Source organism: Delphinus delphis, chromosome 17, assembly GCF_949987515.2.
Source record: "Delphinus delphis chromosome 17, mDelDel1.2, whole genome shotgun sequence".
Lineage (NCBI taxonomy): Eukaryota > Metazoa > Chordata > Mammalia > Artiodactyla > Delphinidae > Delphinus > Delphinus delphis.
The window spans coordinates 62,102,289-62,129,864 of NC_082699.1; the positions used below are offsets into that span (position 1 = coordinate 62,102,289).

A 27,576-nucleotide genomic window follows, 5' to 3' on the forward strand; every position below is an offset into this window, starting at 1 on the left:
ATTATTCATATCATTGTTTCCATGCATTTCTGTGGGTAACTGAGCCGTGGCTGGTGTATTGGTGTTCCTACATCAGCTATTTTCTCTCTCAGCTTAACTCTCCCCTCCGTTATAATATACCTCCCAACTAGTTGTCACAGTCAACTAGATTAAGCAAGTTTGTTGATATTTATTTCTTGACCTAAAACCTTTCAGTGAATCTCCAATACCATTCATTTATTCATTCGTTCACTGATTCATTCATTCTTCAGTTAACCTTTACTGAGCCCTTCTTTATGACTCCACATCTCTTAATCATAACATACAAGATGCTTCCTGACTGGGTTCTGCTTCCCTTCCTGGCCTCAACCATATGTTTCATGCTTTTCCCATATCCTCCTGCCATCTAGAACTCCTAACCCTGAAGGTGAGATGTTGCATTCTGTACCTACAGCCTAGTAGGTAAAGTTTTGCCTGATAAATGTCACTCTCCTGTCTCCTCTGTGACACTTTCACTATTTTTGTCGACTGTAGATCATTGTATGTCTTAAAGGCCTAACCAGTCTGACATACAGGAAAAGCTCAATGAACGTTTGCTGAATGAATGAATAAATGAATGAAGAGAAGAAAGAGTCCATGGAGATGGACAGAATGAAAGGAAGTTGGCACAAGAGGGAGAAGAAACAATGGGACAAATGAGAGAGCAGTCACTTTGGGAGATGAAAAGGAACGTGTCAGAGAAAACGAGTGAAGGAGTGTGGACAGATCTCAGAGAAAGGATGAAATCCATGTGGCCTGAGTGGATAGAGGCAGCCCTGGTGGGAGATTTGTGCTTTGAGTGACAAGTGTTAAAACAGAAATGGGGGAGCAGGTGATGGGATGTGTGTTGGATGCTAGATTGCACGCCGAGGTTGACCACATTTGGTCCCTCACGCCCTCTTCTCCAGCTCAGCCCTAATGTGAAGTTCTCACAGTCGTGCTCCTCTTTGGGTTCCCCTTCTGGTTTCCTAGTCTAAGGGCTGCTCCCCAGTTCCCCTTCTTAGTGTATATACAGAGCTGGTGGTTTGAGGGATCCATGATCTCAGCTTGAGATCTCTTAAGCCCATTTTTGTTTGCTACCAGTAGGTATCATGGCTCTCTATTAACTAAAGCTGAGTTGTTCTCGCTTCACCTGGGTCTACATGGTAGAGATACATTAAATGATACTTGTTGTCATGTCCACAAATCATCTCTGTAGCTCATTTTGAAATATGATGGATGAAAAGTTCCTTAAATACTTGGTTGTGTTTATTCCAGTTTTCCGCACGGGAGTCAGAAACCTGGTTGTAGATGATGAAACCACTTCTAGCCTGCGGGTAAAATGGGACATTTCAGACAGCAGTGTGCAGCAGTTCAGGGTGACCTACCTGACTGCTCAAGGGGACCCTGCCGAAGAAGTGGTAGGAACGGTCTGTATAAATACAGCTGACTAGCAACTCCACAAGTTTCCTGACTAACCAGGCTAACGAGACTATTTCCTGAGATTAACGCAAGCTTTACTCCCGTTTCTTCATTTCTCTGGAAACTAATGTTTTTGCTTGATCCAAACTTAACAACTGGTCTCCTGATGACTTTCTGTCTCCGAAACGTGCTCCGCATACAACCTGCTTTAAATTGATAAAGCATCTGAACCTTCTTTACCGCTTTGCTTCTGTTGCCTTGACAACATGTTAGAGCACAAAAATTGGGTCATAAATAGTCCATTATACACTTGTCTGTGTGTGTGGGTATATGTGTGTGTGTGAGTGTGTGTATACTTTTGATATGTAAATTTTTAATATATAAACTTCTTTTATTTATTTATTTTGGTTGTGTTGCATCTTCGCTGCTGCACGCGGGCTTTCTCTAGTTGCGGTGAGCAGGGGCTACTCTTTGTTGCAGTGCACAGGGCTTCTCATTGCGGTGGCTTCTCTTGTTGTGGAGCACGGGCTCTAGGCATACGGGCTCAGTAGTTGTGGCGTGTGGGCTCTAGAGCGCAGGCTCAGTAGTTGTGGCACTGCGGCTTAGTTGCTCCGTGGCATGTGGGGTCTTCCCGGACCAGGGATTGCACCCGTTTCCCCTGCATTGGCAGGCGGATTCTTAACCACTGCAGCACCAGGGAAGTCCAATATATAAAATTCTATATGTATATATACACATATGTAACTTTTTTGCCCTTGGGAATCTGATTAAAAGTTTTTAAATGAAGCATAACTCAAAGGTCTTCTTTACGCAGTTGAAGTGTTCCTAATGAAATGCCATCCATTAACAAATAGTTGTATTTTTCACTGACATTGACTCTCTTTGAGCAGATTTATAGTCATTTCTAATGTATTCTTAATCATGAGTGTCTCCCTGTGGGATTTAGGTTTTTATGTGTTGAGTTTTCTTTAAGTTGTTTCATCTGTATTTGTTTTTCTCTATTGAAAACCTGGGTAGACTCTTTTTTATTAAGAAATAAAGTGTTTTTATTTTTTAAAATTAAAAAAAATTTTATACAGTTTTTAAAGGTTAGTTTCCATTTACAGCTATTACAAAATATTGGCTATATTCCCCACTTTGTATAATATATCCTTGAGCCTATCTTACACCCAATAGTTTGTGCCTCTAACTCCCCACCTCCCCACCTCTCCCCACCGGTAACTACCAGTTTGTTCTCTATATCTGTGAGTCTGCTTCTTTTTTGTTTTATTCACTAGTTTGTTGTATTTTTTAGATTCCACATATAAGTGATATCATACAGTATTTGTCTTTCTTTGCCTGACTTATTTCACTTAGCATAATGCCCTCCAAGTCCATCCAAGCTGTCACAAATGGCAAGATTTCATTCTTTTTTATGGCTGAGTACTATTCCATTGTGTATATGTACCACATTTTATTTATCCCTTCATTTGCTGATGGACGCTTAGGTTGTTTCCATATCTTGGCAATTGTAGGTAGTGCTGCTGTCAACGTTGTGGTGCCTGTATCTTTTTGAATTAGTGTTTTTGGAAAACTTGGGTACAGTCTTAATCGTGGCCTTCCCATGTTTTCTTTATTTACACCATACCATTCCTTTTACTCTAGAACCTGAAAATTGTTTCCTAGGCACACTTCCCATCAGGCCCGATAACTCCGGTTTGTATCCAAGAGAAATTTTTCCTTTTAGTTATGAAATACGCTTTATTTAGCTTCATTAGTTGCATTTCTTTCCCTCTGCTGCATTATATTTGTGACACTCTAGGAAAGAAATCTCCACATACATTATTGTTCAAGAATAGCATTATTGTGCTCGCCTCGGCAGCACATGTACTAAAGTTGAAACGATACAGAGAAGATTAGCATGGCCCCTGCGCAAGGATGACACGCAAATTCGTGAAGCGTTCCATATTTAAAAAAGAAAAAAGAAAAAAGAATAGCATTATTATCCTTTCTTCCTTTTCCTTACTTATAAAGCCTTTGGTGGCAAATTATTTGTATCTGTATGATATCAATACATAAACCATGGTTTGAGCTCAAGAGTCTCTCAGGAAAGTACTTAATTTCAAGCTGTTGGATGAATTGTTGTAGAACACAATGATAACACAATGGACAGTAACCACGTCCACTGTGAACAAGCAGAAGGTCCATGAAATCGGTCTGGGAGTACTTTTGGAAAATTAATGGACACTTGAACAAAATAGGTTGAATTATAAATTCACTCGGATCATAGATTTCAAATAATCCATGATTGGAAAATTCAAAAAAATTAAAATTGTGCTTAGCCGTGGTAACTAAAGACCTAATTTGGATGTTTTACTTTCCCTGTTATTGCCCTCATATTTTAACTTAGTCCCTAAAATGAAACCCATAAAAACTTCCCAGAGTGAGAGTTTTGTTTTGGTTTTTGTTTCTTCTCTTACCAAGAAACACATTAAGCTTCTTGCTAAATTATTCCCGCTAATTTGGAATGAGTTACAGTTTAATCTTGTGCATGCACTTACAAGCTATGCAAGGTAAAATAATAATAATATTTACTTTGGATTATCTCTAGATAATTTTCCCTTTGCTAGTTTCTTTCATTTCACACTGTTTATTTTGAAACAAACTTGGACACCTAGATGAAGAAGAAAAGATCAAAAGTCTTCAACACACATGTGCCCCAGTTAAACAAACCCTTAATAAAAATGAAAAATATTGATAACTTTGATGGTGATTATTTACTGTGCAGAAATATTTTTGCTCCACAGAAGAAAGTACTTTAGAATTCTTTAACTCTCAAGCCCCTATAGTGAATTCCAATGAAATTAGATTTGTTCCCTCTTAATTTACAGGCATATTTTCAAGGACTCACCTGAGGAGTAATTGAGAATTTATATCTCAGTGTCTTATGAAATGTTACTACTATGTAAATGTAACGTATTATTATTACTGAAGACAGAAAGTGCATGCATCTAGATTTAGATTATAGAACCAACGTAGGTCAGGAACTTGAAGATCTATATTCACTCCCACACAGCAAATGCATATCTTAAATATTTTCTTTTTTTTGTTTTTTTATTGAAGTATAATTGATTTACAATGTGTTAATTTCTGCTGTACAACAAAGTGATTCAGTTATACATATATATATATTATATATACATTCTTTTTTTAAATATTCTTATCCATTATGGTTTATCATCCCAGTGCTATACAGTAGGACCTTGTTGTTTATCCATTATGTATATAATAGCTTCACCTGCTAACCCCAATCCCCCACTCAACCCCTCCCCCAACCCCTTCCCCTTGGCAACCACCAGTCTGTTCTCAATGTCGGCGACTCTGTTTCTGTTTTGTAGACAGGTTCAACCAAATGAATATCTTAAAATAATGATGCAGGCAGGGAAGGACAGATGGCTAAACCATATTACAAAAGTGAGAAAAGAAATGTCTGGATAAGAGAAATGCCTCTTACCATCTTTCCAAATTTTCCTTAACTATAAAAGCTGATTAAATTTACCTGAGGAAATGATAAGCTAAAGTATTGAAGTTAGAGAATAGTATAGGTATATTGTAAACCAAAGTCAGGCTTTAATATATATAAAGCAAGGGGAATTAAATTTACTTTTCCAATTGAGGTTAAGTGAAGTATTTCTTTATTTTCTAAGTATAATCAAATCTACCAAATATTCCCAATAAAAAGCTTTTGAACTCTTAGAAAGTAAAACCCCCTGTCAAATATTTCATAAGGATTGACTTTCAACTCTGCTCAGAAATATGGAGACGTAGCAATGACATTGCCCTGGATTTTGTTGTCAGGGGAGGGAGGTCTCACATGTCTTAATTTGTGAAAGGCCAATCAGGATTCCAGGCTTTTCTAGAACCTACATGTAAAAATCTAAAACCATGTCCTGAATTCTGAGTTGCAAGAAATGTTCTAGAGTAGGGAAACTCAGAATGTGGCTCAGTCTCTTACAAGGTAAGTTCAGGTATTAAGATTAAGCTTAGAAACGTTTACAGCAATCTGACATTGCTGGAACGTCCAAGAATATGACCGTATTTTCTGGCGATTTTGTTTTACTGTATTTTATAAAAATATTGGTCGTCAGGGACTGAGATTAAAACATAACGGCACTAGCCCTACCTAGTCTTTCACCATAGAAGGCATGAAAATCACTGTCTAGAAACAGAACTTTCTAAGATAGGAACAAACTGAGATGTGGGGAATCCTCTTCTACTGTGGAAACAGCTTGCTGGATGGATGGGATCCAGGCTGCTCTGAAGAGCTCTGGACGATAATGGAGCCAGACATGAAGTTGCATTTCTGAAAAAATTAAAAACATGAAGTTCACTGGTTAGATTTGCACCTCATTTACCCATGAGCGTCTTTTATAGAATTGTTTTCTCAACAAAACCATCATCTGCTATGACCTGTAGCATCTGTCTTTAATGGACACCTATCTTTTTTTTTTTTTTAAATTTTATTCGAGTATAGTTGATTTACACTATTGTGTTAGTTTCAGGTGTACAGCAAAGTGATTCAATTATACATATACGTATATTCATTCTTTTTTAGATTCTTTTCCCATATAGGTTATTACAGAATGTTAAGTAGAGTTCCCTGTGCTATACAGTAAGCCCTTGTTGGTTATCTATTTTGTATATAGTAGTGTGTGTATGTTAATCTCAAGCTCCTAATTTATCCCTTGCCCCCTACATGTTTCCCCTTTGGTAACCATAAGTTTGTTTTCACAATCTGTGAGTCTTTCTATTTTGTAAATAGGTTCATTTATATCATTTAAAAAAACTAGATTCCACATATGAGTTATATCATATAATATTTGTCTTTCTCTGTCTGACTTCACTTAGTATGATAATCTCTAGGTCCATCTATGTTGCTGCAAATGGCATTATTTCCTTCTTTTTTATGGCTGAGTAATATTCCATCATATATATGTACCGCATCCTCTTTATCCATTCTTCTGTCGATGGACATTCAGGTTGCTTCCTTGTCCTTGCTATGGTAAATAGTGCTGCAATGAACATTGGAGTGCATGTATCTTTTTGAATTATGGTTTTATCTGGATATATGCCAAGGAGTGGGATTGCTGGATCATATGGTAGCTCTATTTTTAGTTTTTGAAGAAACCTCCATACTGTTCTGCATAGTGGTTGAACCAATTTACATTCCCAGTAACACTTTGGGAGGGTTCCCTTTTCTCCGCACCCTCTCCAGCACTTATTATTAGTAGACTTCTTGATGATGGCCATTCTGACAGGTGTGAGGTGATACCTTATTGTAGTTTTGATTTGCATTTCTCTAATAATCAGTGATGTTGAGCCTCTTTTTATGTTCTATTCAGCCATCTGTATGTCTTTTTTTGGAGAAGTGTATATTTAGATCTTCTAAGTGGGCACCTATCTTTACCTTGCTTTGTGCAAACAAGCAGAGGTCAAGTAGAAGGAACTTTGAATGCCCAAGAGGTTTACATTTTATTCTTGGGAATGAGTATCATTAGGATAAAGAGGTTTGCTAGAGCAGTCAAGTGGGGTAGAGGGCAGTGATTTAAAAAAGGCTCGGGAAGGCTTCCGTGGTGGCGCAGTGGTTGAGAGTCTGCCTGCCGATGCAGGGGGACACGGGTTCATGCCCCAGTCCGGGAAGATCCCACATGCCGCGGAGTGGCTGGGCCCGTGAGCCATGGCCGCTGAGCCTGCGCGTCCGGAGCCTGTGCTCCGCAACGGGAGTGGCCAGAACAATAAGAGGCCCGCGTACTGCAAAAAAAAAAAAAAAAAGGCTCGGGCCAGATATTCAGGATTTCAATATGGCTTTTTTTTTTTTAACCCAATAGCTATGTGGGTCTCAGTTTCTCCATCTGTAAAATGAGAGTAATCATACTTCTTACCTCAAAAGGTTGTGGTGAAGAGTAACTGAATTACTACATTAGAATACTTAGAGTAGTACTTGGCAGATAATAGCAGCTAGCTAAATGAGGGCTGTTATTATAAACCACAGCAACTACTACCTGGCAAGCAAAAATGAGCCCTCCGGAATGGTCCCATTGCTTTTCAGTACCCTACAGGCTAAACTTGATTGGTTCCAAGGCCGTGTGCTTCTCAGTTTGAGAGATGACCTTATATAAGGAACATCATCATGGGTGGTTTGCTAGGCAGACAGCTCAGAACAAATGCCCAGGCTCTGGGCTCCAGAGGGTTATATTGAAAAGAAATGCCCTAAAGGAAGCTGCATGGATAGGCTAAGACAAGACAGGGCAACCACAGTTCTTTCTTTACCAGTTCTTAATGCCAGGGTTATCTAACTCATTTTAGAATAAAACAGAGCTCCTTTTATAAAATCTCCCTCCCAGGACTACATCAGTACCATCCGGTGTATTTCAGTGTCATTTCACATGAGGAGAAAATCATATTACTCTAATATAAATCACTTAATTCAGACTTCCTTTTTCATATTAAAAAAAAAAATCCTGCTTTTAGAGCTTAGCAATATCTTAGCAACAGCTGCTTCTGAGTTCACCTCGAGGCTTTCGAGGGCTTTTTCCATGATTTATAGGTTCCTTCCCTCATCCAGAAGTAGACAGCATGCCCTTTGCCTGCTGGCATTTTACCCAGCTCTTGAATCCAAAAGCATCTCCAGCTGTCCCAGTCTTGTGACTCCCTTAAATGCGTTTGGGTCAGTTCTTACAACCTAGCATTTTTTCCAACCATGATTAAGTCTTTTAAATGGCCCAGAGATGTGCCAGCATCGCACTGCTGAAGCCTAGGCAGAAAGTTCTGTGGTTTTAGTATTGAGAACATGTGGCTTTTCTGGTCCACATATTCTTTTAGAGATGCCAGGATTCGCACTGCTGAGCCACATGGAACATTGCACTGATGCTCGAGCGGTGTCCACCCCATCGCTGCATTTTATTTTATGCAGCCTTTAGAGTCAGAGGCATGGTGATTTCAGATTGAGGAAGACATCTCCTTTCAGAAATAAAAAAGCTGCGACATTGTTTAGTGTCATTGGTAAATATCTTTCAACTCGGAAATCTTGGATTTAATGTGTGGTAATGTTGTTCTTGGCTAGCATCCACCCTTTTCTAAAATACTGGGATTAGATGATCTCTGAAAGGGAAAGAATGGAAGGCTGAATTTTCAAGAGGATTTCAAGTAGAATCCAATGTGATATGCGGGCTAGATTATAGAATGAACACTCCTAAGCCATAAACACCTGCTTTCCAAAAGGAAGATTATTCTCTCTTCTGGCTGCTTTACAAATACTGAAAAGATGTTGAGAGAAGACCACCCCTTAGGGCTTAAGAGCTTCAAATTTAAGGCTTCCGTATTAGTGATTAGAAACTAAGGGGTGTTCTGAGGGGAATTTCAGAGAGAAATGCTTTTGCATGAATGCCCTTCTTTCTTATCATCACCCCCCAAGCACATCTCCTTGCTTCTAATTATTTCAGCGTGCCTACAGTCCCACCGCGTTAGTAGAGCAGCAGGAATGAAAGTCTTAACTAAGACCACGGTCCTTTGCTTTTCTCTTCAGGTTATGGTGGCTGGAAGCCAGAACAATCTCCTTCTGAAGAATCTGCTTTCCGATACTGAATACAAAGTCACAGTGACTCCCGTTTACGATGATGGAGAAGGGGTCAGTGTCTCTGCCCCTGGAAAAACCTGTGAGTGAAGCTTTCCCCCTGTGGTCACTAGCTGACTAATTAGGTGAAAATGCTTGTCCTGTGTAATGCAACCCGCCCGGGTAGCCTCAGTGCAGCGGGGTGAAAAGAGCAAAAATGATTTGGAGAGAGAAAATCCGTTTGAATTCTGTCTTCACACATTCAAGCTGCGTGACTTTGAGCAAGTTGTTTCACTGATCTGGGCTTCCGTTTTCTTGTCTCTAAAACCTAAGACTTAAAATACAACTACATCTTACTCCTCCAGCGTCTAATTCTCCCACTCGAATGAGTCTTCCTGCTTCCATTCTTGGATCCTTTATTCTCCTCACAGCAGCCTGAGAAGCTTTTTAAAACATGAATGATCTCATGTCACACCTTCATTTCAAGCCACCCAACAGCCTCCCATTGTACTCGGGCTAAAATCTAATGTCCTTCCCAGGCCCTCCAAAGCCCTAGGTGACCTGGACCCTGCTCTTTGATCTCCTCTCCTGACAGTTCTCTCAGCCATACCTCCTTTCCTGCTCTTCACTGGACTTTTTAAGCTTGTTTCTGCCTTAGAACCTATGCACTAGCCATTCCTTCCATAGGAAATATCCTTTCCCAGATGTTTGCCTTTCTGGCTTTTTCTTGTCATTTTGGTCTCAGCTCCATGTCACCTGCTCAGGCTTTTCTGACCACCCATGCAAAGCAGCTCCCACTCTTTCTGATATCATCCTGGGTTGTTTTTGTTATCGTTTTGTTTTTGGTCATGTCATGGCCCTATTTGCTATCTGATACTTTCTTGCTTACTCATGTATTTGTTCACTGTCTGTCTCCCATCCCTGGAGAGCAGCATCATAAGTGCCCAGGACCTCACCTGTACTGTCATCTCTGCATATACCAAGCTCCTACAGTGCTGTGTGGCACAGAGAAGGCAGCACAGCATGTGTGTTGTAGATGTCTTGGTCATGATGATCAAGTGAGAAGCATGCATGAAAACACATGGTCAAAGCACCACAGAGTCTAAGTTGTCTTCATTACTGTTGTGATGCTACTTGCATGAAGATGACCCCAGAAGCTGGTGGCTTAAAACAGCAACCATTTTATTGTATTGCTTGATTTTGTGGGTCAGGATATTAGGCAAGCCTTGCTGGAAAATCCTTCTGTTTCACGTAGTATTGACCACAGTTACCTGGTGGCTGGGTTGGTCTGGAGGGTCCAAAACAACTTTACCCACATGCCCGGCATCTTGGTGGAGATGCCCAGAGGCTGGGCCCCTTCATGTCATTTTAGCATGTTTCCATGTGGTCTTTCCAGCAAGATAGTCGTGGTTTTTACATGATGACTCAGGACTATAAGAGCAAGAGTTCCAAGAGGTGGAAAGTGGAAACTGTCAGGACAGTTAAGGGCTACGCTTGGAACTAGTACAATGTCATTTCTGCTGTCGTCTGTTGGTCAAGGTGGTCATAGAACCCAATTCAAAGACAGCATCATACCTTCCACCTCTCAATGGGAGGAAGGACAAAAAACCTGGGCTGATCTTCAATCTACCACAGTTACTAAGCCATTATGCGTGATTAGGTGCAGAATGGTAGCAAGGGCTGAATTCTCTACCTGGGCACCTAATTATGGATTTTTTTTTTTTGTGGTACGCGGGCCTCTCACCGTTGTGGCCTCTCCCGCCGCGGAGCACAGGCCCCGGACGCGCAGGCCCAGCGGCCATGACCCACGGGCCCAGCCGCTCCGCGGCATGCGGGACCCTCCAGGACCGGGGCACGAACCCGCGTCCCCTGCATTGGCAGGCGGACTCCCAACCACTGCGCCACCAGGGAAGCCCCTAAGTATGGATTTTTTAATTAAGTATAAAAGTTATTAAAATTCTGTAGCTGCAAAACCCAAAGTCCTGACTCTGCTCAGCTGAGCAAATGGGTATTATTAGCTCCTCCTTCGACAGTGTTGGCATCTCCCCCTCCTCCCCGGGCCCGTGCTATGACGGCCTCCACCCACGCTCACACCGAGCCTGCACAGTTTGCTAAATATCGTCCAGATCAGAGTATTAGCAGCCACATGAGCTGCTACGGTTATTTCCTTAGGGGTCATGTAGAAGGAGAGAAGGAAAGGGAAGAGCAGAGCAGTGGGACAGCACCGAGCTCTTCATTTCACTTTTCCCATATGTTGGCATATTGATTTGATCAGCATATTGGCATTTCCAGCATCTTTTGGTATTTTGCTGCTAAATAAACAGTTGAGAACCACAGACTTAAACAGCAATTTAAGAAGTAGTTATTCACCTAACATTTATGAAGCATCTACCATGTGCTTTTTTTTTTTTAACATCTTTATTGGAGTATAATTGCTTTACAATGGTGTGTTAGTTTCTGCTGTATAACAAAGTGAATCAGTTTTACATATACGTATGTCCCCATATCTCTTCCCTCTTGCAACTCCCTCCCACCCTCCCTATCCCACCCCTCTAGGTGGTCACAAAGCACTTAGCTGATCTCCTTGTGCTATGTGGTTGCTTCCCACTAGCTATCTTTTTTACATTTGGTAGTGTATATATGCCCCTCCTACTCTCTCACTTCGTCCCAGCTTCCCCTTCCCCCTCCCCATGTCCTCAAGTCCATTCTCTACATCTGTGCCTTTATTCCTGTCTTGCACCTAGGTTCTTCAGAACCATTTTTCTTTTTTTAGATTCCATATATATGGGTTAGCATATGGTATTTATTTTTCTCTTTCTGACTTACTTCACTTTGTATGACAGACTCTAGGTCCATCCACTTCACTACAAATAATTCAATTTCATTTCTTTTTATGGCTGAGAAATATTCCGCGGTATATATGTCACACATCTTCTTTATCCATTCATCTGTTGATGGACATTATGTTGCTTCCATGTCCTGGCTATTGTAAATAGAGCTGCAGTGAACATTGTGGTACATGACTCTTTTTGAATTATGGTTTTCTCAGGGTATATGCCCAGTAGTGGGATTGCTGGGTCATATGGTAATTCTATTTTTAGTTTTTTAAGGAACCTCCATACTGTTCTCCATAGTGGCTGTATGAATTTACATTCCCACCAACAGTGCAAGAGGGTTCCCTTTTCTCCACACCCTCTCCAACATTTATTGTTTCTAGATTTTTTGATGATGGCCATTCTGACTGGTGTGAGGTGATATCTCATTGTAGTTCTGACTGGCATTTCTCTAATGATTAATGATGTTGAGCATCCTTTCATGTGTTTGTTGGCAATCTGTATATCTTCTTTGAGAAATGTCTATTTAGGTCTTCAGCCCATTTTTGGATTGGGTTGTTTGTTTTTTTTGATATTGAGCTACATGAGCTGCTTGTAAATTTTGGAGATTAATCCTTTGTCAGTTGCTTCATTTGCAAATATTTCTCCCATTTTGAAGGTTGTCTTTTTGTCTTGTTTATGTTTTCCTTTGCTATGCAAAAGCTTTTAAGTTTCATTAGGTCCCATTTTTTTATTTTTGTTTTTATTTCCATTACTTTCGGAGGTGGGTCAAAAAGGATTGCTATGATTTATGTCATAGAGTGTTCTGCCTATGTTTTCCTCTAAGAGGTTCATAGTGTCTGGCCTTACATTTAGGTCTTTAATCCATTTTGAGTTTATTTTTGTGTATGGTGTTAGGCAGTGTTCTAATTTCACTGTTTAGAAATTAATTTAGCTGTCCAGTTTTCCCAGCACCACTTATTGAAGAGGCTGTCTTTTCTCCATTGTGTATTCTTGCCTCCTTTATCAAAGATAAGGTGACCATATGTGCGTGGGTTCATCTCTCGGCTTTCTCTCCTGTTCCATTGATCTATATTTATGTTTTGTGCCAGTACCATATTGTCTTGATTACTGTAGCTTTGTAGTATAGTCTGAAGTCCGGGAGCCTGATTCTTCCAACTCCGTTTGTCTTTCTCAAGATTGCTTTGGCTATTCAGGGTCTTTTGTGTTTCTGTACAAATGCTACCAGAAAACTACTAGAGCTAATCAATGAATTTGGTAAAGTAGCAGGATACAAAATTAATGCACAGAAATCTCTTGCCTTCCTATACACTCATGATGAAAAATCTGAAAGAGAAATTAAGGAAGCACTCCCATTTACCACTGCAACAAAAAGAATAAAATACCTAGGAGTAAACCTACCCAAGGAGACAAAATATCTGTATACAGAAAAGTATAAGACACTGATGAAAGAATTACAGGTGATACAAACAGATGGAGAGATACACCATGTTCTTGGATTGGAGGAATCAACATTGTGAAAATGGCTATACTACCCAAAGCAATCTACCATGTGCTTTTAAATATAAATTAAAAAAAAAAATAAAAGCAGGCAAGAGTGGTTTAAAAGTAGCATAGTAAATTCTGCTCTTCAGAGTTGGTTTTGGATTTTGTTATTTAACACTCTAAAATTCCATAAAATTACCTTAAATCCACCACTGCTGGGGGGAGGGGAGGAAGGCAGTGGGAAGGCAAAGGGGCTCCATCAAGGCTGATGACCTGGACTCGAAGAACCACTTTTAACTTTCACATGTTCAAAATTAGCATAATTTGTATATGTGGGTTCTAAAAAATACAACGAAGTAATGAGTATAACATAAAAGAAGCAGTCTCAAGGGTATAGAGAACAAACTAGTGGTTACCAGTGGTGCAGGGGGGGAAATGTAGGGGTGAGGCGGTGGGAGGTACAAACTATTGGGTGTAAGATAGGCTTAAGGATGTCTTGTAGAACACGGGGAATACAGCCACTATTTTGTAATAACTGTAAATGAAAAGTAACCTTTAAAAATTGTATAAAAATTAAAAAAATTTAAAATAACATAATTTGTAAGAGAGTTCCATGATACACTCACACAAATAAAAACTATTTAAAGACTATTACTATAGAAATATGACTTAAACTTCATTACGGAAATACTATCACATTTAACAGTATCTTTACAGTAAAATTATTTCAAACTGTGTCCTTTGAAATAAGTTTGGATGGTCCACATTTTTTAAGCAGTGGTCAACACAACTAAATTCTCAACAACAAAGTGATAATGATAATATCCATCAATATTCACAGTATTTTACAAAGGTCCTTCATATAAATGGCTTTAATGTTTTGATAAAAAAATTGATGGATGATGATACAAAGTTTCAAAAAATATAGGTAATGTGAAGATGAAAGCAAAAAAAATCATCAGCATCTTACGTCTGAGAATTACCATCATTACTATTATCTAATCATCCTTGATATGGCTGTACAAACATCCTTTGACAGTGAAACAGAGTGGTGTGTCAACAGAAATTTTTTAATAAACACTACTCAATTCAGTTTTACTTAAAAGTAACTGAAGAAGAAGGAACCCAAATTTCACTGAATGAACTGCTGATCTTCAGAAAACAGTGTTTTACCACAAGAACAATTATTTTCTATTATTTAATATTTAACACAACCATGGATTCTCAAAGCCTTCTTACCATGTGTTTTAGCACATTTCCCTTGTAAGTATTTTTAACATTGTGGGAAGATATCTTAGATTTTGTTAACCACAGGGTAGGTTGTAAAGATGGAAACCGCACTAAACCCCCTTTTTTCATTTTCCTTCCTGCCCAGTGCCACCTTCTGGTCCCCAAAACTTACAGGTTTCAGAAGAATGGTATAACAGATTGCGCATTACATGGGATCCCCCATCTTCCCCTGTAAAGGGCTATAGGATTGTCTACAAACCTGTCAGTGGTAAGTCACGCTTTTTAAAAAATTATTGTCTTTCAAGATAGGTTATTTTTGTTTTTACTTTCTATGTTTGGTTTCATCTTTGGCTTTAAGAAATGGGAAGAGTCTCTTACCATTTTGGAAAAAAAAAAGGCTTTGAACTTATGACCTTACGTAAAAATAACTGATAGACGCTAACGAGCAGAATATATACTTAGTTTACACCTGACCTAGACACACCCCAGACAAGGAGCTGCCTAAACCGACCTTGACCCCATAGCAGTAGGAAGCTTCTAGGGCTCGATGAGTATTTGGAATCTGTAATCTCTAATTCCTCTTCTACCTCTTCTTGAATTAGTTGGAAAAACTCCATTTACCAACTTCTCAGTCTCCTTATTTTGGAAACTACGTTAAGGTATAAAATTCATCAGAGCCCTAAGATTGTGGTAGTAAAAGGCTTTCTCATAAACCTCTCAGCCACCTTGATCACCTCTGTCCTTACTTCCCACATCATTATTTCCTGAAGGCAGGAGAATGACCCAGATGGGGGAGATTGTACCCTTGGTCCATCTGCCCGTGGGGACCATGTGCAACTTCACCTGTTACAGTATCATCTCCTGACACTGAGTATTTTCATGAAGTTTAAACAGTAGGCTAAAAATAGATATTATAAGAGTCTTCTCAGTTTTTTGGACCTGGGCCTTCAGTACTCCAATTGTTCAGCAGGAAAGGGTTCTCCTATTATTTCTCTTGATTTGGCAGGAAAATTTAAAAATCATCCTCTGGGTCATTAAAAAGCTCTTTCTGCCCTCAAAAACTCTGTGAGTCTCAATCTGTCATCTGAGATGTAGCTCTTGCCTCTGAAACACCTTCCAGACTTTTCTATTGTGTCCCATTATCTAGGTCCATACAGTTAAAATACTCCACCTCCAATTTCTCCAGACAAACATATCTATGAACCATAAAAATGAAAGAGCAAGAATATACCATGAATGCACTAGCTTGCTCAAGACTGATGCCTTGGGAATCCAACACCAACTTTTTTGTTTCTTTTCTTTAGGCCTGAGGCACGTGTTCATTTGCAAAACAGCCCTGCTGAATTTATTCTTTGGACCATTCTATAAATACTTAGCAGATTTTCTGAGGGAAAATAGCTTTGTTTTAGGCCAGTGGTTCTTAACTGGTACAGTTTTGCTGCCCAACAGAGATATTTTGGTTGTCTACGTTCTGTCCCAACTTGGGGTGTAGGGAGTTGCTATTGGCCTCTAGCAGGTACGGTTAAGCATCTTACAAGTCAGTGTAGGCAACTTACTCCCCCATAGCTCCAAAATAAAAAATTATCTAGCCCAAAATGTCAACAGTGCTGAGGTTGAAAAATCCGGTTCTAGGTCAAGTGGAAGAACTGTATGATGTCATTTGCATTGAGAGTTGGGGGTGTGGGAAAATCTCTACTGAGATAACACATACATACAGAAAAATATAAATATATTGTTGGAAGGAGGGGGTTCTGGAGTAAAGTGATAAGTATTTTAGGACCTTATTAAGTCAAAGCGCTCAAAGAATGAGCACATAGGGGAAGAGGCAGGAGGTAAATACACTTGTATAGGACATAGCATGGAGTGTTTTTAATGATCAGAGATTCCGCTGGGTTGAAACAGAGATGAAAATGTAGAAGCCCAAAGAAGCCAGATAGTCAAGGGCCTTGGAGTACAAGTGTCATCTGTCTGGTCTTAAAAAGCATAAGAGGAGTGTATAAAGCCCATGATGGTAACATATATGCTGGTCCCCCATGTGGCAAGGTATGGCATAGCGTCCATGATAAAATTTGCTGCTAAGGCCACTTGCATGCTGTCCGGGGACAAAGCTAGGTACCTGAGGTGGGGTAACTGAAAATGACTTCTGTTTAGCACATGCCCCAAAGCCTATGACAACGATAGGAGCTCCACTGTGAAGGCCTCGCACTATGGTGGGTGGTGGATTGCGGGGTGGGCCAGCTTCTTCAAGTACCAGGGGAAGAACTAGTTGCCTAAACAGAGCCTTAGGCTGGGAGTCAGGTATGTAAGTCTTGGAGCTAAATGGGGCTAGATTCAAACCCCAGCTCTGCTGTTTGCCTTTGGGACAATCTGAAACACAGTGGAATAAGTACTGTTACTTCAGGAGTGTTTCCATTTTTCCACATTCTGTTATAACTGAAATACACTCTTTCTTCTTAGTTGCTGGCCCAACGCTGGAAACATTCGTAGGGGCTAACATCAACACCATCCTTATTACAAACCTCCTCAGTGGGATGGACTACAACGTGAAAATATTTGCTTCCCAGGCCTCAGGTTTCAGCGACGCTCTAACAGGCGTGGTGAAAACACGTAAGACTGATGTCCTGTCACTTCAGCCCCTGCATGTGGTTTTGCTGCTTTGTTTTCCCTATAACTCAACCCCTGCTTCAACTTGGCGGTTGGTTTTTCTTTTCCTCAGCCTTGCCCTTTCTGGATGGTGTTTCGTGGAAAGAAAGGTGTGCTCCTTACTCAGGGCTATAGTTCAGAGTCCTGGTTGGCAGACGGAATGTCAGAACCTGGCATTCCAATATATTTGATGGTGGTGGATGGGATTTCCTTCTGGGAAGTCTTTGCTGGTATTTTTCAAATTAGGTGAAATTTTCCAACCAACCTGTATAGCCTGATGTGGCCAAAACCTATCAAAGTTGAGCCGGGGGAAATTTGCCTTTTCTCAAAGCCTTTGCCCCTCCTCTCTCTCTCTCTCTCTCTCTCTCTCTCTCTCTCTCTCTCTCTCTCTCTATCTCGCGTGCACACACACACACACACACGCACACACACACACCCCATCCGTAAAAGATACTTGCACCACTCAAAAGACTTCCTTCTCTATCTTTGAAGGGTTTACATGCTGTCTGCTCACCATCTGGGACTTCTCCTTGGCATGCACCACTTGCAGACACCCATGGCATAATACAGTGTTTTCCAACTCCAGCACATATGTTCCATATTCCTGACGTTTGTTATGCTTCCACACCATCTGTTTAATATATTTCTTTAAATGGACTTACAGTTTCTGTTTTTTTTTTTTTACTTAAATGCTTTTAAAACCCACAAATTACTCTAAACAGAAAACCAGTATTTTCAATACACGTTAAAGGTTAATACATAAATGACCAAAATAAAAAGGGTTTGGCTGTGTGATCACTGAAATTATCCTGAGTGCTATCAACAGTACATGCCCCATACTCGAGAATGATCATCATGGTATAATCAGAAGTATAAACCTTAAATCTCCTACTTATTAGCTAAGGCCTTGAGCAAATTACTTAACTTCTCTGAGCCTAAATTTTCTCAACTCCGAGATGAAGACAATCATAACTGTTTACAGGCTGCTTGGCAGGATTAAAGAGATAATGTATAAAAAGTGTCTACCATATGGCAAGCACTCAATGAATAGCCACTATTATTATTGTAATAATTGTGCTTTATGCATTTGGGCCATATCTCACTCTGACTGCTAATCAAAAAATTAATCCGATAAAAGGAATTTGTAAGGATGAGGCATATATTAGACCAAACCCCAAGCCACCTATATCTGGCAACTATGTTTTATATAGGGCCTATCCTTTCATTAGAGAAAGCTTCCTGAATTCTCTTTTATGGAATATATTTAGATTTTAAAGGCTAGATATGGAATCAGTTTAATCTCAGAAGAAATAGTCTCTGTCTTCAACAGACCTAGGAAGGCTTTGGCCTGTGGTTCTGATCTCGTACTTGGCTGTTGAAATGATACTGTTTTAGGTACTACTGTAAACTGCAAGTAATTTCCCTGTGTTGTGCCATTATAGCAACCCCTCAGTCCCTCCTTAGGAATAGCTTGGAGTCCCCTGTGCATTTCCCTACCCTTTCTTACCTCTCTCCTCTAGTTTATCTTCATTTTCCTCTCCAGATTACCCTTTCTGTTTGTGCCATGTTTTATGTCCATGATTTTCTATTGGTCTTTCTTCTCCTTACTCTTTCTTGTCTCTTTTTATCCTCCTTTCTCTGCTCCCCTCTTTCTTCTGTTTCATCCCTCTTCTCCCCTTTATTAAATGTGGTGATTATTCCAAATATATTTTAAAAGACTGAGGGTATTGAACTGTTTTATAGTCTACCCTTAAAGTAAAAATTAGATTGGCTTATTATTTGTTTTCTCTCTTTCTCCCAAGCAAGATAAAACCCCATACAATGGCAAATAAATTAATTCAAGGTGTTTTTAAAATTTAGTGTGGTTATATAAATCGTTATTGATTTCCTTTTTTCTTGGGGGGAGAGGGTTGTTTAATTGGCCTTAGGGAAGAAGGTTTTCCCTTGCTGACCTAACAGAAAGGAATAATGTCAACATGCAAACTGATTAGTCTAGATTATCTCTACTGTCTTGAAAAGTAATTATAAGCTATTTTTAAACTTTATGAAGTAGCTAAAAGAGAGGGGAAGTATGAGGAAATGATGTGGATGAAGTCAGAGGTCATTAGAGAAAGTAAACATTCTTAATTTTCTGCTCTTTCTGCTTGGCTCTAAGTGATAAACACTGAATGTTTAGTCCTCTGTTGTATTGGAGAAACAATATTTTTACTGCTTCCCCAAATAAACTCCCTGTGAATCATTTTTGAATATCACAGCGTTTGCTCTAAGAGTATAAGAATCTGTGTATTTCTTTTGATTATTTTTTATCTGTGTAAAATCTTTCCTTTTTAAATTTTCAAATACGTATCCATTGTCATTCAATCATGTTTTGAAGACCAGTCGGTGTGAACTGCTTCTGTCTGAATAAGACTTCCCCTTTGTCTGCTTTGCTCTTCCCTTTCATTTAAACCATGACTATCTTTCAGTGGTTGATGAGTGTATATCGTATTAAACGTTTTTATTATAAAAGTATTATATATTAATTGTGGAATATTTGAAAAGCAAACATAAATAAAGAGGAAAGATTTAAAATCACCCATAAGTTTACTACCCTTGCTTCTGGTCTTTTCCAGAATATATATTTTCTTTTGTGTTTGCAAATAGCAGACAGACCCTATCATACATCATGTTTTGCAACTGGTTTTTTTTTTTTTTTTTGGGGGGTACGCGGGCCTCTCACTGTTGTGGCCTCTCCCGTTGCGGAGCACAGGCTCCGGACGCGCAGGCACAGCGGCCATGGCTCACGGGCCCAGCCGCTGCGCGGCATGTGGGATCTTCCTGGACCGGGGCATGAACTCGCGTCCCCTGCATCGGCAGGCGGACTCTCAACCACCGCACCACCAGGGAAGCCCGCAACTGCTTTTTTAAGTTATAAAATAGTTAATCTTTTGTGCACTAATTTATTGTGACTTTACAAATTTCCCACCACTGGCTACGGAAATTTGAATTCGAATTTTACCATGTTAATTCAGACTTGGGGACATTTGTGGCATTGTCTGCAATATGACATAGTTATGTTTCTATTTCACTACAGTGTTTTTGGGTGTGACCAATCTTCAGGCAGACCAGATCCAAACAACCAGCGTGTGTGCTCGCTGGCAGGTGCAACGTCATGCCACTGCCTACAGGATAGTTATCGAATCCCGTCAGGGTAAGTGCAATCCATCACATATGTTTTTGTCAATACTCATGTACTCTGTGCCAATCACTGTGGACAACACACAAGGAACATTAGACAAAAGCATTCTTTTGAGGAGGCAATATTATGTTATGGATCGTGCAGGGGTTTGGAATCAGGACGGCTGGTTAAGCCAATTTTTTAACCTCTCCAAACCTCCATTTTCCCATCTGTAGTTAATGGGTAGAACCGTAGTGCTGATCTTGTGGCATTCTGCTAGGATTAAGCTGAGAGAATCCCTGTAAAACATTTACAACAGTGCTTTGCACGTATTAAGCACCCAGGAAATGTAAGCTGCTATTGGTGATAGGAGCTGAATAGGCAGGACTGGTAACATATGTTAAAATTATATGGCGCTGTTATGTTGGTCTTTACTCCATGGGGATCTAGGTTTGACTCTAATGTTTTTCTCAGTGATTTTTTTTTTTTTTTTACTTTTGCGGATAATTGATGAGCAGCAAACCCTCATTCAGGAGATGATATGAGGTATCTATGCTATCATGGACGGGTTCTTCAGCGTCACGGCTCTCAAGTACATCTACAATTTGGGACTTGGCTTCAAAGTTGAAACACTAAAAATGTCTGCTTATTTTCACTAAAAGTATCAAGAAGAATGACAAAAGACTGACTCCCCAAAAATGAGTTTATAGGGACCATTAATCCTCTTTTCACATTATCAGCATGAGTAATATTCAGAAGATGAGATCCAATAATGAAAATTACTTTAATCAGATTTGTATTATCAGTAGAAGAGATGCGTCTTGTTATTTTGGGGGAGGACATAGACACTAGAGAATCCCAGATGATTTTTTTTAACCTTTCAAACTTGCTAATAAGATCGTTAAATATTTTTTCTTTCTGGGTAAATGATCATGGTTTCCCCATTTGAAAAAGCAGAAAGAGCTAATTTTTCGGGTCTGGATAGGACTGAGTTTAGTTCGTAGCCCACATCCCTGGCTATAACTACATTCAACATGCAGAAATCCCACTTTTGATCCAATCCAGAAAGTGGAAAGCACAGTTTAGTAGAGTGCTGAGAGTGTTTGGAAATATGCTGAAAATACGAGAATAGGAGATGAGAACAGGAGAAGAGATTCCTGCCAACACCAGCCAAGGCATTGTCTCCGCAGGCGTGCTTAAGCTATTAATTCCTTGATTCCCTGCATGTGATCCCATAAGGGTCTCTTTAGCCAGACTGGCTAAGCTTACGGGAGTGGCTTTAATCTGGAATAAACATTGAATAAGGGAAAGTCAGGACAAACCATATGGGTTTTATGGTGGTTTTATGTGATTTATGGGATGCTTAAGCAGAATTAGATGAAAGATATGCAAGTGTTTGAGAAACAACTATAAATCTTGAGGAGTTATGTTTCATTTATCTTTTTAAGGCTAGCTAAGTCGCACTTTAATATAGAACGGTTGACATTTATCACATTTTGGTGGTATTTGTTAAGCTTTAACAAAATAGTAGCTATAAAAATCACACTTCCAAACTACTCCAGAATATTTTTATCTTTTATATCGTTTAAGAAGTTGGCATTGAGACATAGGTTCCTGTAGATATTCACTGGCTTTCATTAAAAATTATAATTATATAGATTGACATAAAGATATCAAAACTGTCTATCACGGATTAGTGAAATCCATCAGTTTATTATTATTATTTTTTAATGATTTTACTTTGGCATATTTGCAAAATGGCACTGGGATTCTTATCAGAGGATGTGATTGACGGGTCTGATAACATTGATCTGGTAGTTTAAAACCTCAGTATGCTCTTTCTGATGCCAAGATTTTTACTAGCAAAAAATGCAAGTCCCTATTTCCTTCTTCCAGTTAATTTGTACTCTCCCAGGATTGTTTTCAGGCTGCCAAAAACCTCTTTGACTGAGCCTCAACAGTCTCAATTCAATAGGAACGGACAAAAGTGTTGCTCAATTTATTTTTCATCAGCACTTATAGCTGAGAGATTTATAAGCCCAGTTAGCCTACATCTTACTCACTCAGGTGTCCAACTGAATATTATTAACCAACTGGACAGCAACAGATTCTAATGGATGTTTGGGGTGGGGAGTTAATGTGGGGAGAGCAGTAGGGAATATGTTTAGACATTTTAACTTACACAATTTAGGTCAGGGAATAGTCTTTCCACATTGGAGTGGGGAAGAATTAGGTTGAGTTTCTTTATCTCACAGAGAAATGTGATCATTATCCTGATCACTGCTTCGAAGGACTTGTGATCAGATGCCCCTTCGTCCATGGGCTCATAAGTCCCAGGGCTCCCGCTGTTTTAACTCTGTAATATCTCCCACTGGCTACATATGCTACCTCTGCAGAAATTTTAGCCCTTCCCCCTCAATCAGAGGAGAAACTAGAGAGAAATGGGACCCAATTCCTCCATGTGATGGAGGAAAGCCTCATCCCAGGCTGGCTTGTTTATGAATGTCTCTGCTAAACTCCTACTGTTTGACAGGTAGTTTTCTCAGTGTGTGTGTGTGTGTGTGTGTGTGTGTGTGTGTGTGTGTGTGTATTTCCCATGGTCTGATCAGTGCACTTTTATCCTGAGGTGAAGTCGGTGGGTTTGCGTCTGCTCTGACCACAGCTGCTGGTCAACTTTCTTCTCTGGGCTTCAGTTTCTCCTAAATGACTTCTTTTGAGGCTTTCACCTGAGGTAATACCTGTAAATTTCCAAGGTTTTGTGAATAAAGCAGCAAGGCCATATCATTCAGGTTTGCTTGTTTTGTTTGGGAATGGTAGAAACACGAATAAAAGGGACTTAAGCGAAAGGGTCAATTTCTTGGCTAACATACTGAGAAGTTCAACAGTATCTGGCTTTAGGCATGTCTAAATCTAGGTGTTCAAACAGTTTCATCGAGATGAAGCCTTGCTCCATGCTTCTGCTCTGCTCTCCTCTGCCTTCGTTCTCAGCCAGATTGTGAGTTGGCCCCAGTCTAATCCAAATTACATACTCCTAGCTTCCAGCTTAATAGTTTTACTGAAAAGAGAACTCCTCTTTCTCAATTATTCCTACAAAAGTCCAGGAACTGAGTTGTATTGGCCTGGTTTGGGGTCACATGCTCCTAAATCTGTCATTCAGTTCAAGGGCATGAAATAAAATTATGGGTGAAACCTGGTTACTTCCCAGCCCTGTGTCTGGAGGGGGAGGTGGATGTTCTTATTCAGTCCTTTCCAAATCAAAAAGACTCAGAGCGGGGAGGAATGGAGTCAAAGAAAGAAAGTTTAGATGCAAGACAGGCAAAAACAACAGCTGTCCTCTACCCGTGTAAATATTTTGACTTTTTTTTTTTTTTTTTTTTTGCGGTACAAGGGCTTCTCACTGCTATGGCCTCTCCCGTTGTGGGGCACAGGCTCCGGACGCGCAGGCTCAGCGGCCATGGCTCACGGGCCCAGCCGCTCCGCGGCATGTGGGATTTTCCCGGACCGGTGCACGAACCCGTGTCCCCTGCGTCGGCAGGCGGACTCTCAACCACTGCGCCACCAGGGAAGCCCTTGACATTTTTTAATTGCCAATAAGGAGAAAAAGAAAGGTTACCAAAAGAATCAAGTCCTCTCAAGAGAGACTGAATTCAGATCTGCTTTTGAGTCAGTCATCCACTTTCCAAATTAAATTGTAGGCTTTTGGTTAATCGTAGGACAGACCAAAGTCAGAGACTTTGGGGTGGTTTTGAATAATTCAGGACCCCATGAGAACCTCCGTTTGTTCTGCAGATGCTCAAGAGTTCTGTCTCTCTGTCCAGCTGTTTCTGAGTTGAAGTGACACCCAAGGATGAATGTAGTTTTTCCCTTCAAGTTCATGTATTTATACACCACATGGACCACGATACTGTATTCCCTCCCTAATCGCATTAACTTGGTGACTTTCTTTTTAGCCTGATTTTTTTAAGTTTCAAAGGATGCTCAACTTGTCTTCTATCTTTAGGTACCAAAATGTCAATTCTGCTGTGTCATCCGTTAACAAGAATAGAGAATTGCAGCATAGTGGAGAGCCTACCTTATCAGGGAACAGATCCCCCCAAAATGATCATATGAAACAAAAACCTATTCTCAAGATTAAAATTTTTTTGAAGCAGTGATATTATGCTTGGGGGTCAGGGTATTTGAAAGACCTGGAGAGTGGAAGCATATATCATCAAATTCCAGCTGACTATCCTGGATCCTGGATATTACTTGCTTGTGGATCTCAGTAACCACTCATAGGACATTTTGGGGAGTCAATTTGGTGTCATGATGATCACTATGACAGTAACTCAGAGAATATATTTAGCCTTGCTTCATAAGAATGAATGCACAATGACAGATTTTTTCCCCCATTCCAAAAAAATAAATTTAATTCCTGGCTTTTGGCACAAGGTGTTGAGGAAATTAATCATCATTTGATTGCGTTAAATGTTTTTCTTTAAGGCAAAGCCATTAGACCTGAATCACACATGCCAAAAGCAACATGGATACATCCCCATTCATGTAACCCTTCATTAGCACTGGGATCAAACTGATACTGTTTCCCATTAATTTTCCTGTATCTGTTCCAGTTTTCCAATGATTTGTAGATTTTTTGTTTTTGGTTTTGTAGTAGTAGTGAAGCCCATTTGTATTCTATTGTCAAGGGTCTGTGACGTGGGTATTCATGAGAAATAGAGGAAATGACAGAAAAGTGCATTTCTAGGATTGATTCCTGGAGAGTCTTGGAAGCTTTTATGGAGATAGAGAAAGATGATCTATGCATGGATTTGGGAAATGTTTGTATTACAGGTGGCTCACAGAAGCTTGCAGGAGGCTCCAAAGAGTGGTTAATGGTCAGAAAGAAGCAGCTATTATGGGGTTCTGAGCCTGGGAACCACAGACTGAACTTGGACATCAGCAAAGCAGAGGGCAGGCTTTACTAATACTTTCTTACTATTAAACTCCTTTCACAGCAGTACATAATCTCACAAACACCTTAACAATTTTTGTATTTCATTATTTTGAATAATATATGATAAAATATTGAGGTAGACCTTAAGTCATTCCACATAAATATATTACTAGAGATTACATTATGTTCACTTTTGAAACTCTTTAATATTCACAATTATAAAAATACATTTCAAATTGCTTTCAACAAATGGCCTTAATTTCATTATATTTTAAAAAATCAGGATTTGTCCATAGACAAAATTTTAAATGACATATATCATGTTTGTTCTGACATGTATGTTATAATAAATATATTTTTGTTCATATATGTATTTAAGATATGGATTGAAATTTACTAGGTATTATACTTTCAAAATAGACCAAAATCACTTTTCAGCATTTTCGTGTTTTATGCTTAAAAAAGCAATTTTTTTTTGCTCTTTTTTAAAATTTATTTTTTATTGAAGTATAGTTGATTTACACTGTTGTGCTTGTTTCAGGTGTACAGCAAAGTGATTCATTTATATATATGTGTGTATACATATGTATACACACGTTTGTATGTTCTTTTTCAGATTCTTTTCCCATTATAGGTTATTACAAAATATTGAATATAGTTCCCTGCAACTGGTATTTTTTAATATTTTCTATATTTTCATATTTAATAAACTATAACATTTTGCAGGAGTTCTCAGAAATATGTATATTTAATCAATGTAGTTTTTAAACACTGGTTTTTAAATTCCTAGAAATAAAACTATATAAGGCTTTGACTAGCATGCAATTTGTGGATCAGATGAAAATCAATCTAGAGGGAAATTTGCATGGTAGTTTTTTTCATGGTAGCAGGGATTCTTCTTCTTAACCAGTTATCCATGGTTTATTTATAAAAAATAAATAATGGTTAAAAAATAAATAAATAAACACTCTAGGCCTACGAGAAATACCAATTTTAAATTCTTCAGTAATGGAAGCCACCAAGGTAGGCAGCTGTGACCAGTGGAGCTATAAAGCCCTGAGCCACGAGGACTCATGTGATCTCCCTACTATCATGCTTACTAATGTCATATGTACTCAGCAGCTCTCCAACTCTTTCATTTTGAAAAAAATTGTATATTTAACTTATTTTATGATATATTAATGGAAATTAAAGCAACATCCTCTGAGACTGGGCTTCAAGTTCTGAATTTACATTTCACTTCTGCTACTTAGTGTATGGACTTGGGTAAGCTACTAACTTTCCTAGCCTTCAGTTTCTTGTCTTTAAATTGGGGATAATTATAAATATTGTAAGGATCCAATGAATTAATACACATAAAATCCTAAGAATAGTGCCTGGTACATAGTACGTACTCACTAAATGTTGGCCATTACTACCTTTGCTCTTATTTTTATCATTAAATACCAAGCACTGAACCAGGTACCATAGTGAGCTCTCAGGAAGTGACTAATATAATTAATCCAACTTCTCCCACTCTCCAAACCTGAGGGCAAGCACTAATTCTTCTAAGAAGGCAAAGAAATTTTGCTGTGGATATGGGAATGAAGAAATTAGCCAACAGTTAATCAGGCCTCCTAAATTCTTTGACATGCCTCTGCCATGGTAGAGCCAGGACAGAGAAGGTGGCAGTGGACATGGCTGTGTGTGGCATGTCTCCTTGGTAGAACAAAAAGAATATCGGAACCAGGAGTTGGGAGACCAAGATGTATGGGATGATTTATGGTCGTAAGCCACTTAAGCGCCATGTCCTATTTCCTCAATTATGATTTTAAAAGAATAAAAAAGGATCTTTAAAGTGAATCCAAGGAATTTGGAGAGCCTCCTCCTAGCTTCCTAGCAGTCTCCTTTGCTATCGAAAGAAATCCTGAGTGTCAGTGAAAAATCAAGACTGAGAGGTATGAATTGGACAGTCCGGGGACACCCTGGCTGTCCTAGTGCTGTTCCAAGCTCTCGCCTGCATTTGTGGCAACTATGCAAACCGCCTGGACCCATAGATGAACCTTCTGAGACCCTGGAAGCCCACTTCTTAGCCCACAGGCATGAGACCTGCTTAACACCCGACAATTTCTAACTCCATACTTATATCTTTAGGCCATTGGCAAGAAGGGCATCCTATTGTATGGTAATAAGTTGTATGGGGCCAAAAGGATGTATCTTTTTATGTCAAGTTTTAATTGTTCGACTGTGTTCTGAAGAATCATATTGAATAAAAGGGAATTCTAATTTTTAGAATTATATAAAT

At 39.4% G+C, this 27,576-nt stretch overlaps 1 protein-coding gene and 1 non-coding gene across 10 annotated transcripts in view; both read left to right on the plus strand.

Annotated features, from left to right (window-relative positions):
* Window positions 1-27,576, plus strand: part of COL14A1 (collagen type XIV alpha 1 chain) — a 267,475-nt gene that overhangs the window by 128,608 nt on the left and 111,291 nt on the right. For 8 of the 9 annotated variants that reach the window (XM_059995120.1, XM_059995114.1, XM_059995115.1 and 5 more), the window contains 5 exons: window positions 1,276-1,427; window positions 8,984-9,113; window positions 14,705-14,827; window positions 17,017-17,166; window positions 20,276-20,392. In XM_059995120.1, coding sequence (XP_059851103.1) covers window positions 1,276-1,427; window positions 8,984-9,113; window positions 14,705-14,827; window positions 17,017-17,166; window positions 20,276-20,392 — 672 coding nt within the window. The remainder of the gene's footprint in view (window positions 1-1,275; window positions 1,428-8,983; window positions 9,114-14,704; window positions 14,828-17,016; window positions 17,167-20,275; window positions 20,393-27,576) is intronic. The other variant, XM_059995119.1, reaches the window with a different exon arrangement.
* On the plus strand, window positions 3,265-3,371 carry LOC132413413 (U6 spliceosomal RNA). The gene has a single exon (XR_009516712.1). It is a non-coding gene; the product is annotated as a U6 spliceosomal RNA (small nuclear RNA).